The sequence below is a fragment of the Pelodiscus sinensis genome, chromosome 9, assembly GCF_052426305.1.
Source record: "Pelodiscus sinensis isolate ZL-2025 chromosome 9, ASM5242630v1, whole genome shotgun sequence".
In the NCBI taxonomy this organism is placed as follows: Eukaryota; Metazoa; Chordata; order Testudines; family Trionychidae; genus Pelodiscus; species Pelodiscus sinensis.
In genome coordinates, this window is record NC_143060.1 from 7,270,432 (window position 1) to 7,283,450 (window position 13,019).

A 13,019-nucleotide genomic window follows, 5' to 3' on the forward strand; every position below is an offset into this window, starting at 1 on the left:
ATTGGCTGGGAACCTGTTGCCAGCTGCTTCTGGGACGCACCCTGGTCTGTGGTGCCAGGAGAGACAGGAAGCTGCCTCGGAACCCCCACTGCACCGCTGACCGGGAGCCGCTCAAGGTCAGCCCCCCCGCCCTACGCCTGACACTCCCACTCCCAAAATCAAAGCTTCCTCCTACAACAGACCAAAGGTCTCATCCTTAACCCTAAACCGGAGCCCCCACACTAGTCAAATTATGTTGGGTTACAGCATCAACATTCTTCTTCAGCTGGGTCATGAGAAAAAAAGTTGGAAAACCCCTGCTCTAGAATTATTGAAAAAAAATTTAAAATGTGTCGTTTCTGTAACAAGGAACAATGGAAGGTCTGAACTAAACGCCACAGTCCTTCTTAAGCAACATTTCCACCAGTGTTAATGGAAGCTTTGTCTGAGTAAGGATTGCAAACGTAGACTTTGCCAACAGGCTTTGCAAGAGTCATGGTGTGAGAGGCAAACTTTTGTCCTGGATCACAGACTGACCAAGAGCCAGAAAAGAGAGAGTAGGAATTCACGATGGGTTTGGAGCATGACAGTCATTTAGGCCTGATCTACACTAGATTGGGAAGATTAGCTTAAGGTATGTAACTCCAGCTATGCAAAATAGAGTTGCATAGCTGGAATTGGCTTATCTTAAGCTGAGCCTTGGCTTGGTCTATATTGCGTGAGGCCAACCAGAGCAAACGCCTTACTCCTCACAAAAGGAGGAGTATGTGATGCTGGTGGAAGTGGCCTTCAGCATTCCATTTAGTGGTCTATACTAGACCTGCTAAATCAAATGCCAGAAGATCAACCTCTGGAGCATCAATCTTCCGGTAAGCATAGATGAATCCTAACTTCAGTGATCAACTTTTAACAGGTGCTTAAGGACTTGGCTAAATTGGACGTTAGAAAGGTAAATGTTTACACCTTAGAAAAGTTTCTACTGTGTTTAAAAAAGAAAAAGGGGCAGTGGTGTACTCGGTAACAAGCTATCGTGGGCACCTTTTCTGTATGGAGTCCCTTTGGGAGCAGATCGTGCATGCTAAGGAACACTGAAGATGTTCTGCAATGATTTGGAAGGCTGCTATGTACCCTGGCATGTATCAAATCTACTAATAAAGTCCAAGAATGTCTTGACTCTAAAACATGAACAGATTTACAACAAGGGGAGAAAAATAAGTGAACATATGTTGGCATTTAAAACAAATTGTGGAAGTGCAAAGAGTTTATGTTTCAATCCACATCACTGCCAGGGCCTGAAATAGGTCATGGAGAGAAGAGCTTCTGCCTTAGACATTCCCAAGAGGAAGAATTCCAAACTGAAGGCCAAGTTTTACAGTGATGTACCCCCTATTGAAAGCCATTGATTTCAATTGCATAGTCCATGTAAAGAAACACACAAGGGTATTTGCTTCCTTACCTGCTCCAAAAGCGAAGAAGAAACTCCTGTCGGTGTTCTCTTTTAAAAGGGTCATCACTCTTTTCCCCATCCTCTCGTTTCTCTTGTAAATGAGCTCCTGTCTGAAGTAGCTGTCTATCTCCTGAGCTGTCACTTGCTCATGTGGAGGGAGTGTTGTGTTGATGAAATTGGGGAGCTGCAATGGAAAGAAATTCTGCGGGTCAGATACAGAGAGAGATAGAGAGAAACATATGCTGAAGGAAGCAGGCTTGGGGCAGGAGAACATGAATAAAGAATTGGGTTCATTCTGCTAAGCATCCAAAATTTTAACCCAAGCTTACTTAAGCTGCCCAAACTTCTTTGCACTGCTCACAAGGGGGTGCATCTACACTGCAGGACTTAACTTGAAATAAGCTATGCAAATTGAGCTACGTCAATTGCATAGCTTATTTCAAAATAGCTTATTTTGAAATAGGGAGTGTCTACACGGCACTTATTTCAACATAGAGCACTCTTCCTCCGACTTCCCTTACTCCTCGTACAATGAGGGTTACAGGAGTCAGAGTAAGAAGTCCTCCAGCTTGACAGTATTTTGTCTCTATTTCAAAATAATGGCCTGCTGTGTAGACGTAGACCACGTTATTTCGGAATAGCACTAGTTATTTCGAGATAGTGTTGCAGTGTAGACATATCCAAGGTGTGCAAACCTTGTGAGATTGCAGGAAACTCCACAATAATTTTTTTAATATTGGAATTTTGACTGATCTGTGAGGTGCAGAGAGAGAGAGAGCATGAAACTGAAAACTAAAGAACAGGACCAAAAAAATTAACAGAACGTCTCTGGATTTCAAAACGAGACTCGTTTCATGTTGGGTTTGAGAAATTATCTAGGGATGTTAAAGGCGGCGGGGGGGGGGGGGGAGAAGCTTCTGGTTACAAGAGCAAAAGGCACATCCACTTCGAATCCCAAGGAAAGAGGAAAGCCAATCACAGATTCCTATCCCTGGGACGATGTTTGAGTAAATCATAGCCATTCCGCACTTGGCACTCTGCACAGTATCTGCTGTAAAGGAAAGCCCAAAATCAATTGGTTCTACATAAATTCTACAAGCCTTTGTATTTCCTTGTACATCAAGGGTCCATATTTAATGAGCATCAGGACGCTGGACCATAGCCAGCAGTGCAGGAGCTTTTAGACACTGAATTGGACAATGAAATTATATCTCAGCAGGTCTAAGGATGTCTGGAGGCCCAGCACCTAGGAGTGGAAAAATCTTCTCCATTCACTTCCCAAAGGAAATGAAGGCTCTATAGAAGCAGACAGAGCTTTATTCTGCAATGAGGTAGGATACCTCTAGATCAGTGGCCCTTGCAAAATATGAATATAGGACCAGCGATGTAGGATGGTGGACCACCCTCACCACACCACCATAGCAAGGCTAGCTTTGTTGCTGGAGCTCACCTTCTCCACCAGTCCAGAAAACACAGGGATGGAAATTATATGAAGCTCTGGGTCAAAAAGAAAGTTATCTGCACCATATTCCCACCCCATCTGCATAGAGCCAGCTACAACCCAGTCTACTAGAATCAAGACACATTGCCTTGTTAATTGCATTTAATTGTTTTGCTCCTGGCTTGTCCTTCTCCTATCCTTTGCTCACTGAGATGCCTGCTCTGCATAACAATAAACCGATCAACCGCTGTACGCCAAAGGGACACTGATTTTTCTCCTCCTGAGCAGGAAAGCATTTGTGGAAGCCAGAGCAGTCCTTTCGGATCTGGCATTGGATTTCCAGAATCCATTTCCATTCTCCTCCCAAAGAACACTAGGAAGGGACATATTTAAGAGTCAACAATGGCAACACCATGCCGGGTCTTTAAGCACCTTGTAAATTAGTCTAATGGCCACCACATTTCGCATAACTGCCCCCTTGCTTGGGAAAGGGAGGGGGGTAGCAGGAGGAGAGAAGATAAACGATTGAAGCGTGCATAGCGCTATACAGCAGTGCAAGCACTCGCCGAACCTCAACGGCTACTCCATTAATCATCTCCACTTCTTCCAATAGCTCAGTTCCTTTCTACAGTTTGTGACATACACCATGCCTGGCTCGAAGGAGGCAGCTGCTTCTGCTGATTTATGAAGGCTTTTTGCCTGCTTAACCACCAGACAGGGATCAGAAACTCAAGAAACAGTTGCATGCAATTAGCAAGCTGTTAACCGTCGCCGGGAGTTAATTTTTTTTCAGATTGTTATTGTAAAAGTGCAACCTCAAGAATTCAGCAGGGGGATTTGATGCCCTCCTGTTAAGTGTTCCCTGGAAGGCCTGATGTTTTCATTCTCCTTTCCCCCTCCATGAAAGACGTTCTTTAAAAATTTTGAGATGAATTATATACATCACCACCTAGTGGAGCATGTTTAATATGTCGCCACCCCCACTACTGGCTGAGTTGCTAAAAGGAAACAACCTACTAGTGCTACTAACTAAGCAAGATGTGTTGGTAGCTTTATATAGCAGTGACTGCTGATAAAAGTCTCAGGTTAGAACCCTACTATTAATCTACTCAAGAAGCATTTAGATATTCAGGGAACTCACTGGCAAGCATCATGTGGAGAGAACGCTCTCTGCAGGAGCGGAGTGGAAAGTGAATATGAAGCCTCTTTGCTAAGCATTCAGCCTCCTTGCAGTCCTGCTGATTTGGGGTGGGCATCAGAATTTGGTACAACCGAAGAGCAGCATGTGATAATTTTGGAACCTTTGACCAAGGCGGTTTTTGTAGCCAGCTGAATACAAAGTTGGTACTGAAGGGGAACAAAACCCTCTTCTTCTAGAGTCAGAATGTCCACTCATGTAGGGCTTGTCTACACTATGGAGAGGATCGACCCATCCGGAGGTTGATCTTCTAGCATTCAAATTAGTGGGTCTAATGAAGACCGGCTTATTCAAACTGAGAGGGCAGCCCGTTGGCAGTGATAGTCCTGCTCGTCATAAGGATTAAGGGAAGTTGACGGGAGCATTTGCTCCCATTGATCTCCTGCTGTGTGGATGGCTCAAAAACACGATTTAAGATATATCGACTGCAGCTACGTTAAGTACATAGCCAGAGTTGCGTATCATAATTCAACTTTCCCCTTTAGTGTAGTCCAGGCTGTAATTTTTCATGAATATTTATTTCAGTCTAATTCACACCCTACTTTATTCCAGATTAATTTTTGCGGGTAGACAAGCCCTAAACTAGATATATAATTCTACCCAGATGAACACTCCCAGTCAGGAGGCCCACAGATAAAGTTACTCATGTACGTAAGAATTTGGTTCTAGGGTTCTGTTGACAGGAACCTGCAACACGGAAGTCAGTGGGAAGTTTAGGAAAGAAAGAGGAAGAACGTTCCAATGGCTAGGACACTAATCTGAGATCCAGGCCACATTTACACTTACAATTTTACAGTGGCACAGTTACTCTGATCCAGTTACGCTGCTGTAAGACCACTGATGTTGTCGTGTTATGCTGGCCAGAGAACATCTCCTACTGACATAGTGCTGTGCACAAGCGCTTATGCTGACAAAACTTAAGTCACTCAGGGTATGTTTTCTTCACACATCTGAGCGACAAAAGTTTTGCCAACATAAGTGGAAATAACACACTATTTTGAGACATCCCTTATCCCTCCTGGAACAAGGTTTACAGGGATGCCAAGACAGCGGGTCTGCTATATTTCACAATAACAGACTCATTCAAAAGATGCGAGGTGCAGTGCAGACATAGACCTGTCCTTAGATGACCTATGCGTAAGTCCCTGATCATCGTAGATTTCCTGTGTGATTTTTGGACAAGACACTTAGGGTACGTCTGCACTGCACATTTTATAATAGCTATCTTGCATCTTTTGAATGAGTCCGCTATTGTGAAATATAGGGGACCCGCTGTCTTGGCATCCCTGTAAACCTTGTTCCAGGAGGAATAAGGGATGTCTCGAAATAGTGTGTTATTTTCAATTTTGGCGCTGTGTAGACGCACCAAATTTCAAAATACAGCCAGTACCTGAGTTGCGAATGGTCGAGTTACAACCGCTTGCATTTACAACCGAAGCAGTCCCCGAGTTACAAACGCGATTCACGCTTATGAGCAGCACGGTCACCATGTAACTCAATGGGGTCCGAGTTATGGACACTTCAAATTATGGCCCAGTGTTTGGTCTGTAACTCGTTCGTAACTCAGTGAGAGGCTGTAGCCTATTCCGAAATAGAATTGAAATAAGATACGCAATTTGCGTAGAAAAAATTGCGTATCTTGTTTCGCGCTAAGGTTGCAGTGTAGATGCACCCTTAGTCTCCCTGTGCCACAGTTACCCATCTGTACAATGGGAACAATTGAACTGTAGCATTCTGCCACAAATTCTAGACATAACTCAGATGTAAGGAAGTAGAAAGAGGTCCAGGTTAAAGAAGTTCCCCAGATTATAGGTCTGAATGACTGTAAATGTTATCTGAAGATGGTTCTATGACAGCTGCCTGCATGAAGAGCTGTAAAACGCCACAACTTAGTAAAGCATGTCATGTTGATCTCCACAACACCACCGTGCAATCCTGCTGAGAGAAAACATCCTACAGGAAGCAAAACACAGAGAGGGGTAACGGTCTAGCTCTTGACATAACACAATGGAGCTGTTCTAAGCCCCGAAATACCTTTTTTCCCAGGGGCATTTTTTTAAATGGTTAGAGAAGTTTTAGACTCACCCAAAGAATCAGTGATTGACCAAATCTGCCTGAAAACAATTCTCTCGGACACGTGTAAGTGCAGACATTTCAAGTCAAATTTGTGGGTGAATCAAACAAAGCAGAACCACTCTATACTTATAGGCCTTTTACAATCCCAGTTAGTTTTCCCCCCTGCCACAACAGAAATGACTGTTTCTGATCTCCCTTATCCCTGAATAACACCCTTATTGACTGCCCTTTCATGACTGACACCATTGTGAAATCAAGATGAGGTCCAGCAGACACCAGAATGGTGCAATTTTCACTATTTATGACAAGCTACAGATAGCTCTGTTTCCCAAAACACTTACATCCTATTTGGCCCGTGCTCTAGTTACTCAATATGGACTAGCTCCATTCAGGACCATAGCCTTGCACCAGTAAGAATGAAACCAGAGTCAGGTCTTTTTAAAGTCATAGATGACTTCAGCCCAAACGCTTGCACAGGTATCGGCAGGACTCGAAAAACCGCGACAAAATCCACTCGCCAGCCCCGCACCGCGCATGTGCCAGACCCTCACTGCGCATGTTTGTACTGCCGGTGAATGGGGCAACTGGCTGAAATCTCCTCGCCACGGGCAAGTAGATAAACGGATTTGTCGCGCCCTGGATATTGGGCATCCGTATTTGGTCTGGTTTGAGCTTTTGGTGTGACTGGTGGGGTGAAGAAGAGGTGGGACCCATCAAGCTTTATTCTATTTGTGATTTGGGAGGATGAGGACGAGATAAGAATATGTTACAGGGACCCCTCAAATTCTGCTCAGTTACCTCCACGTTAAAACAGAGAAACCTGACTGAAGACATCCCAGTGTCACAGCTGGTTAGGTTTGCACTATGCAGACTTCACAGTCCCTTTCCTGAGGTTGGCACCTGACGTTGTGTTCACTGAGCTGCGTGGCACATCTTCAGAGGTGTTTAATTAGCCCCACCCAGTCAGAGGCTCAGGGCTCCATGCATGGCGCTGACTGACTGGGTGGGGTTGTGAAGCGGTGCTGCCCTGCAGCTTACAGGGAACACAAGTTGGCAATACTGGCAAAAAAGTCAAACACAGATTCCTCCCCAGGCCAGGTGACTCTGCCTTGGAAATGGCCTGGCACACCCTAAAATGGTACAAAGAGGCAGAGCCGAAACTAAGGTTTTCTGTGCTTGGGGCAAGCTACTGAACTGCCCCTCCCCATGATAAAATTATTAATTTTTCATATTAATTTTATTCATTGCACATATTAATTGCACATATATTGAGATCGCAAATAGATGATAGTAAAGATATAAATGAAATAATATTTTAACTTTCTAATTTTTAATTATGTAAATGTACTGAGCCTGGGGCAAGTGTCCCACTTGCCCCACCCTTGTCATGGCTCTGCAAAGAGGGCAGAGACTCAAGACAGAGTAAAAATCTTTGTCTTTGACCTGAAGATTATGCTTGAAATAAGAACAGCTCTTTAAAGTAAGATTCTGCATGAAGTAAGTTTCTTAGGCTACGTCTATACTGCACCTCTCTTACACAAAAGCTTATGCAAATTAAGTGTGGATTAGCATATTGCCACACTTCATTTTTATAATTAATATGGGACCGCTCTTGCGCAAAAGGCTTTTGTGAAAAAAGGAGTTGTGTAGATGGCTCCTTTTTGCACAAAACCCCCTCTTGTACAAGAGCCATTCTTCCTCATTTTTTCAGGTGCAGTATGGACGTAGATGTTGTGAAGTAGAGCTAGTTATTCATTTTCTTTTCATCTTAATGTAGCAGTTTACTTTGATCTGTTTTTTCACTTGCAACCACTTAAATCCTAGTATTTGTATTTAATTAAAACACTTTTGATTACTAACAGGCCTAGTTTAAATAATTGTTACTAAGGGGAAACAACCACTGTGCATCTCTCTCTTTCATAAAGGGAGATTACATGATACATTTTCATTCTGTAAAACTTGAATGCAGAGAAAGATGGATTTATTTATAGTTTCATTTGGTCCCATTTGGGAGTTGGTTTCCTGTGTGCTGAGCCCTGTAACTGCATCCACAGAGAGCTGAAGTGGTTCAGAGTCTGCATTGCTCTTCAGGGGTGGGGGTAGTTACCTCAACTTTGTGCCTGGTCTAGGGGAAACCAGAGGATCTGGCCCAGCAGGACATGGTAGTGGGGAGCCCCAGAGAGAGAAAAGGAGGGTGTGAGTGGCATGATCAGCACATTAGGGGACAACCCCCAAGGGACTTCTGTGAGCACACCCCATCACAAGCACTAATCCTAGTTAACTTGCAGGTAGGGTTCAAAATTCTAATTCCCATTATTGGGCCACTACATATATATATATATACACACACTTTCTCTCACACACACAGAATAGGTAAGGTACTTGTTCCAAACATATCACAGTCTAAACTGAGAACTCATGCAGTATCCCACATGCCCCAGATCAAAGAAAGTCCATGGCATGGAACTCCTGAGGTCGAATGCAGGGTCTAAAACCACAAGACCATCCTTTCTCAATTGACAGGACATGTCAGAAGAGCCCTGTGCCCATAAACAGTCTTGCCAAGCTGGTGAGATGAAAAAATCACGAGTCAAGCCCTTAAACAAGAGTGAGATTTTTTTAAAGATCATCCACTTTGATTGGCCTTGGGTTTTGAGCCTTTATACTTCACATTGCCTAGCTTTTCTCTGCAACCATAGAGGCTAGAATTTTGCTTTATTGAAATCCGGAGCCGTAAGTAAAACACCAGCCACCGGGAGACTTTAGATTAAAATCACAAGAACTGACGATGATGCTCAAACAGGGTTCTCAAGACGTTAAGGGGAGTTCTAAAGTCTGCCAGCCCGCCATAGTATGTGAGATTCGAACTGAGCCCAGCTGAGCTGCCCTTAGTTTATACCAATGTTTTTCAGCAAAGGCAGGACATTTAAGACGTTAAAAAGTCTCAGAGGTGTAGTCGTGTTAGTGACTTTAAAAGCAACGAGAAGTCCACAAATCTGGACACAAACCAGACATCAGAAATGACACACAAAAACCTATAGGGGAACATTATAGGTCACTCAATCATGGATTTAAAAGTAGCCATTCTCCTACAAAGGAATTTCACTGGGCAATGATAGAGAGAGTCTGTAGAACTAGAATTCATCTTCAAATCTGACACAATTTCTCTTGCGTTTAACATTGGCATTTTCACATCAAAAGCTATGAATGGGACACATCCAGCTCACTTAATTAGCCTCATGAACATGGATTCTACAATTGACAGGTACTTTTTCTGCTGTTATATCTATCTATCTATCTATCTATCTATCTATCTATCTATCTATCTATCTATCTATCTATCTATCTATCTATCTATCTATCTATCTATCTATCTATCTATCTTGGTTTCTGCTATTTCCACCCCCAATTCATCTGATGAAGTGGGTTTTACCCATGAAAGCTCATGAGGTCTCTTCCAACCCTAAGGCTGTGTCTAGACTACATGCCTCTGTCGGCAGAGGCATGTAGATTAGACAGATCAGCAAAGGCAAATGAAGCCGCGATTTAAATGATCGCGGCTTCATTTACATTTACATGGCTGCCGCGCTGAGCCGACAAACAGCTGATCAGCTGTTTGTCAGCTCGCGCACTAGTCTGGACGTTCCCCCTGTCGACATCACAGCCCTTTGTCGGCAGCCCCGTTATTCCTCGTGGAATGAAGTTTACCGGGGCTGCCGACAAAGGGCTTTGATGTCGACAGGGGGAACGTCCAGACTAGCGGTGAGCCGACAAACAGCTGAGCAGCTGTTTGTCGGCTCAGCGCGGCAGCCATGTAAATGTAAATGAAGCCGCGATCATTTAAATCGCGGCTTCATTTACCTTTGCTGAACAAACAAATCTACATGCCTCTGCCGACAGAGGCATGTAGTGTAGACATACCCTAAGAGTCTATGATTCTATATATTTTGGTTAGTCTCTAAGGTGCTACAGGACTACTTGTTATTTAAGACAGGTTTATCATGGCCTATACAGGGGAATAGTGGTAGAAATGTAGCCATGTTAGTCTGGTGCAGCTGAAACAAAAAACAGGACTATGTAGCACTTTAAAGACTAACAAGATGGTTTAATAGGTGATGAGCTTTCATGGGCCAGACCCACTATATGTGTTCATTTTTTTTTAATTGTATCCTTTGGTATAATATATGGTTGTGATAATTTTCTTCCACTATTTGATCTGAGGAAGTGGGTCTGGCCCACAAAAGCTCATCACCTAATAAACCATCTTGTTAGTCTTTAAAGTGCTACATAGTCCTGTATACAGGGGAAGGGACTCTACTGCTAACAAAGGTCAACAGGGAATTGCTTTTTTATTCCAGTGCTACAAAATATACTACTTAGACTTGGGAGACACCTGTTCTCTGCTGATTTATGGACATTTCTCACATCTGGCTGAACAATCTATGGTTACCGTAATGAGAAGAATTCCGCTAGCACATGCCGAATAAACTGGGAGCATCAGAGGAGCTAAGAGAAGGATAAAGCTGACATGGGATTGTGGTTGCTGAAATGACTGCTGCTGACTCAACAGTTTCTGCTCCAGGAGCCTTGAGTTTCCTTCCACCAGGGCTCTCAGGAGCCAAGAAAAGAGGCAGCTAATTAATTTGGCATGGTCCAAAGCCGGTGGCTTCCGAGCAGCTCAACACCTGGGTCATTACACCAAATGGAGAAAGAGGAAACCGTCAAGGAGCGATGTACAGTGGTGGGTAGATTATCGTCCTGCCACCAGCCAAACGAGTCTTCCATTTGTTGCTGATTCTAACGGAAAAAATAAAACCCCGGAAGCCTGGCAGGTATGTGAAAGGGTTTTCTATGCGAAGGTGGAGAAATGAGCTCTGTTACTCCTTCATCTCACTCAGGGCAAAATCGGCTCGCTCTGAAGCAGAATGGGGTTCAATTCCCCACATCTGCCTGGTGTGGGGTTCTTGCCCCTCAAGCATTTGGCACTGGCCACAGTTTAGATGCCGGACCAGGCCCCATCCTATAGGTCTGTTTGGAGGGCGGCTTTTCATACCCACTTTGCACAGCTGTAAGTGGTTAAACAAAGAGCAAAGCTGTGGAGAACTGGAGACAGCTCTGAGTGGGGAGGTGTCTAGTGCTCAGGCAGGGCATGCTGGAAAGGGAAGAGGGCACAGCCAGGAAGTGTTAAGCCAGCTTGATCCCACCAGGGAGATCTTCTGGCAGGCAGGCTGTGGGAGAGGTTTACAGGAGCCTTAACATGAGGCATAAATCTGTCCTGGGACTCGCATGGGCCAGAAATCTCAAACTATTAAAACACATTCACGGCCTTACTCGTCGGATTTCATTCCCACCCTCCCACCCAGCTCAGGGTAGAGCCTTCATTCTGTTCAGTCACAAAGCGGCCATGTTCAGTGGGAGAAGTGTCAGGAAAACAAATAACTCTCCTGTGAACGTCTACCCTGGAATGTCCACCTTGTCCGAGGCCAAGCTGTCCCAAGCCCCGCTCCAGGGAGGGAGCACGGCAGGAAGTGGTGTTGCGGTTTGGACTCAGTCAGCATTTCCAGCCCTGCAATCGTTTTTCCATCCTGCCCTTTGCTGATGCTCAGTGAGAATCTACTTTTTGAAGGCACTGCAAGGCACCAGGGCACCTGCCTCCTCCTCCGGTCACAAAACGGCCTCAGCAATTGGGAATGGCAGGGAAGTCATAAAACCAGGGTTCCACTCCTAGCGATGGGACCTTGGGCAGCTCGCTTCTCCTCTTGGTGCTGCAATTGAGACCACGCATATCAAATTCATTGTGAGCCGCAGGCTGACTTACACTTGCATGAGGCTGAAGGAACAAATTCTAGTAGCCAGGGGCTGATGTGCAGTCTTTTCTGCTTCCTTAGCGAAGACGGCTCTTCCTCCCATACCTGATCAGCTGAAAAGTAGCAGGAGGCCGGACTTGCTCTCTGTGGTACATGGCAACAGTAGGCGGCCTGTGTCCCTTTTCCTTGGAGACAAGCAGTGCCAGGAAGAAACAAGGTGGGAGGAAGAAAATGAAAAGGCTCCAAGGGAGGAATAGCTCAGTGGTTTGAGCATTTAGCTTACTAAACCCAGGGTTGTGAGCTCAGTCCTTGAGGCCATTTAAGGTGCTGGGGCAAATCTGTCAGGGATGGTACTTGGTCTTGCCGTGAGGGCAGGGGACTGGACTTGATGACCTCTCAAGGTCCCTTCCAATTCTATGAGATAGGTATATCTCCCATGATCCTCATGTGGCCCAGGCCCCAATGGGAGGAAGGATACAGAAGGGGCAGGAAGGAGTAAGAAAGACAAACAAAAGGAAGTGTTTTTTTGCAGTCAACCTGTGGAACTCTTTGCCAGAGGATGTTGTGAAGACCAGGACTTTTAACAGAGTTCAAAAAATAACTAGATAAGTTAATGGAGGATGAGTCCATTAACTTGTTAGCCAGGATGGGAAGGAATAGTGTCACTAACCTCTGTTTGTCAGGGGGCTGGAAATGGGTGACAGGGGAGAGATCACATGATGATCACCTGTTCTGTTCACTCCCTCTGGGGCATCTGGCATTGGCCACTGTTGGAAGACAGGACACTGGGCTAGATGGACCTTTGGTCTGACCCAGTATGGCCATTCTTATGTTCTTAGAAAGACAAAAGAAGGAGGGGAATGGAGGAGGAGCTATGTGCGGCGGGAAGAGGGGAGGGAAACACTGGGACGACGAACCTGTGTCCGTGGCTGGTTCCGAGCTCAGGAGGCCTGTGTGACAGCCACTAGGTGGCCTCTCTCATCTCGTCTAGACTGTTGGTGGCCTTGAAGCATCTTGATTTATAAATCTCTACCATAGCTAAGTATCAGGGGAGTAGCCATGTTCATCTGG

General features: G+C 44.9%; 1 protein-coding gene across 1 annotated transcript in view; it reads right to left on the reverse strand.

Moving 5' to 3' along the window:
• The window catches only part of TRABD2B (TraB domain containing 2B), a 540,364-nt gene that overhangs the window by 209,699 nt on the left and 317,646 nt on the right, over positions 1–13,019 (reverse strand). Inside the window, exon 4 of the mRNA XM_006126436.4 lies at positions 1,436–1,610. Within this exon, the coding sequence (XP_006126498.2) occupies positions 1,436–1,610 (175 nt within the window). The remainder of the gene's footprint in view (positions 1–1,435; positions 1,611–13,019) is intronic.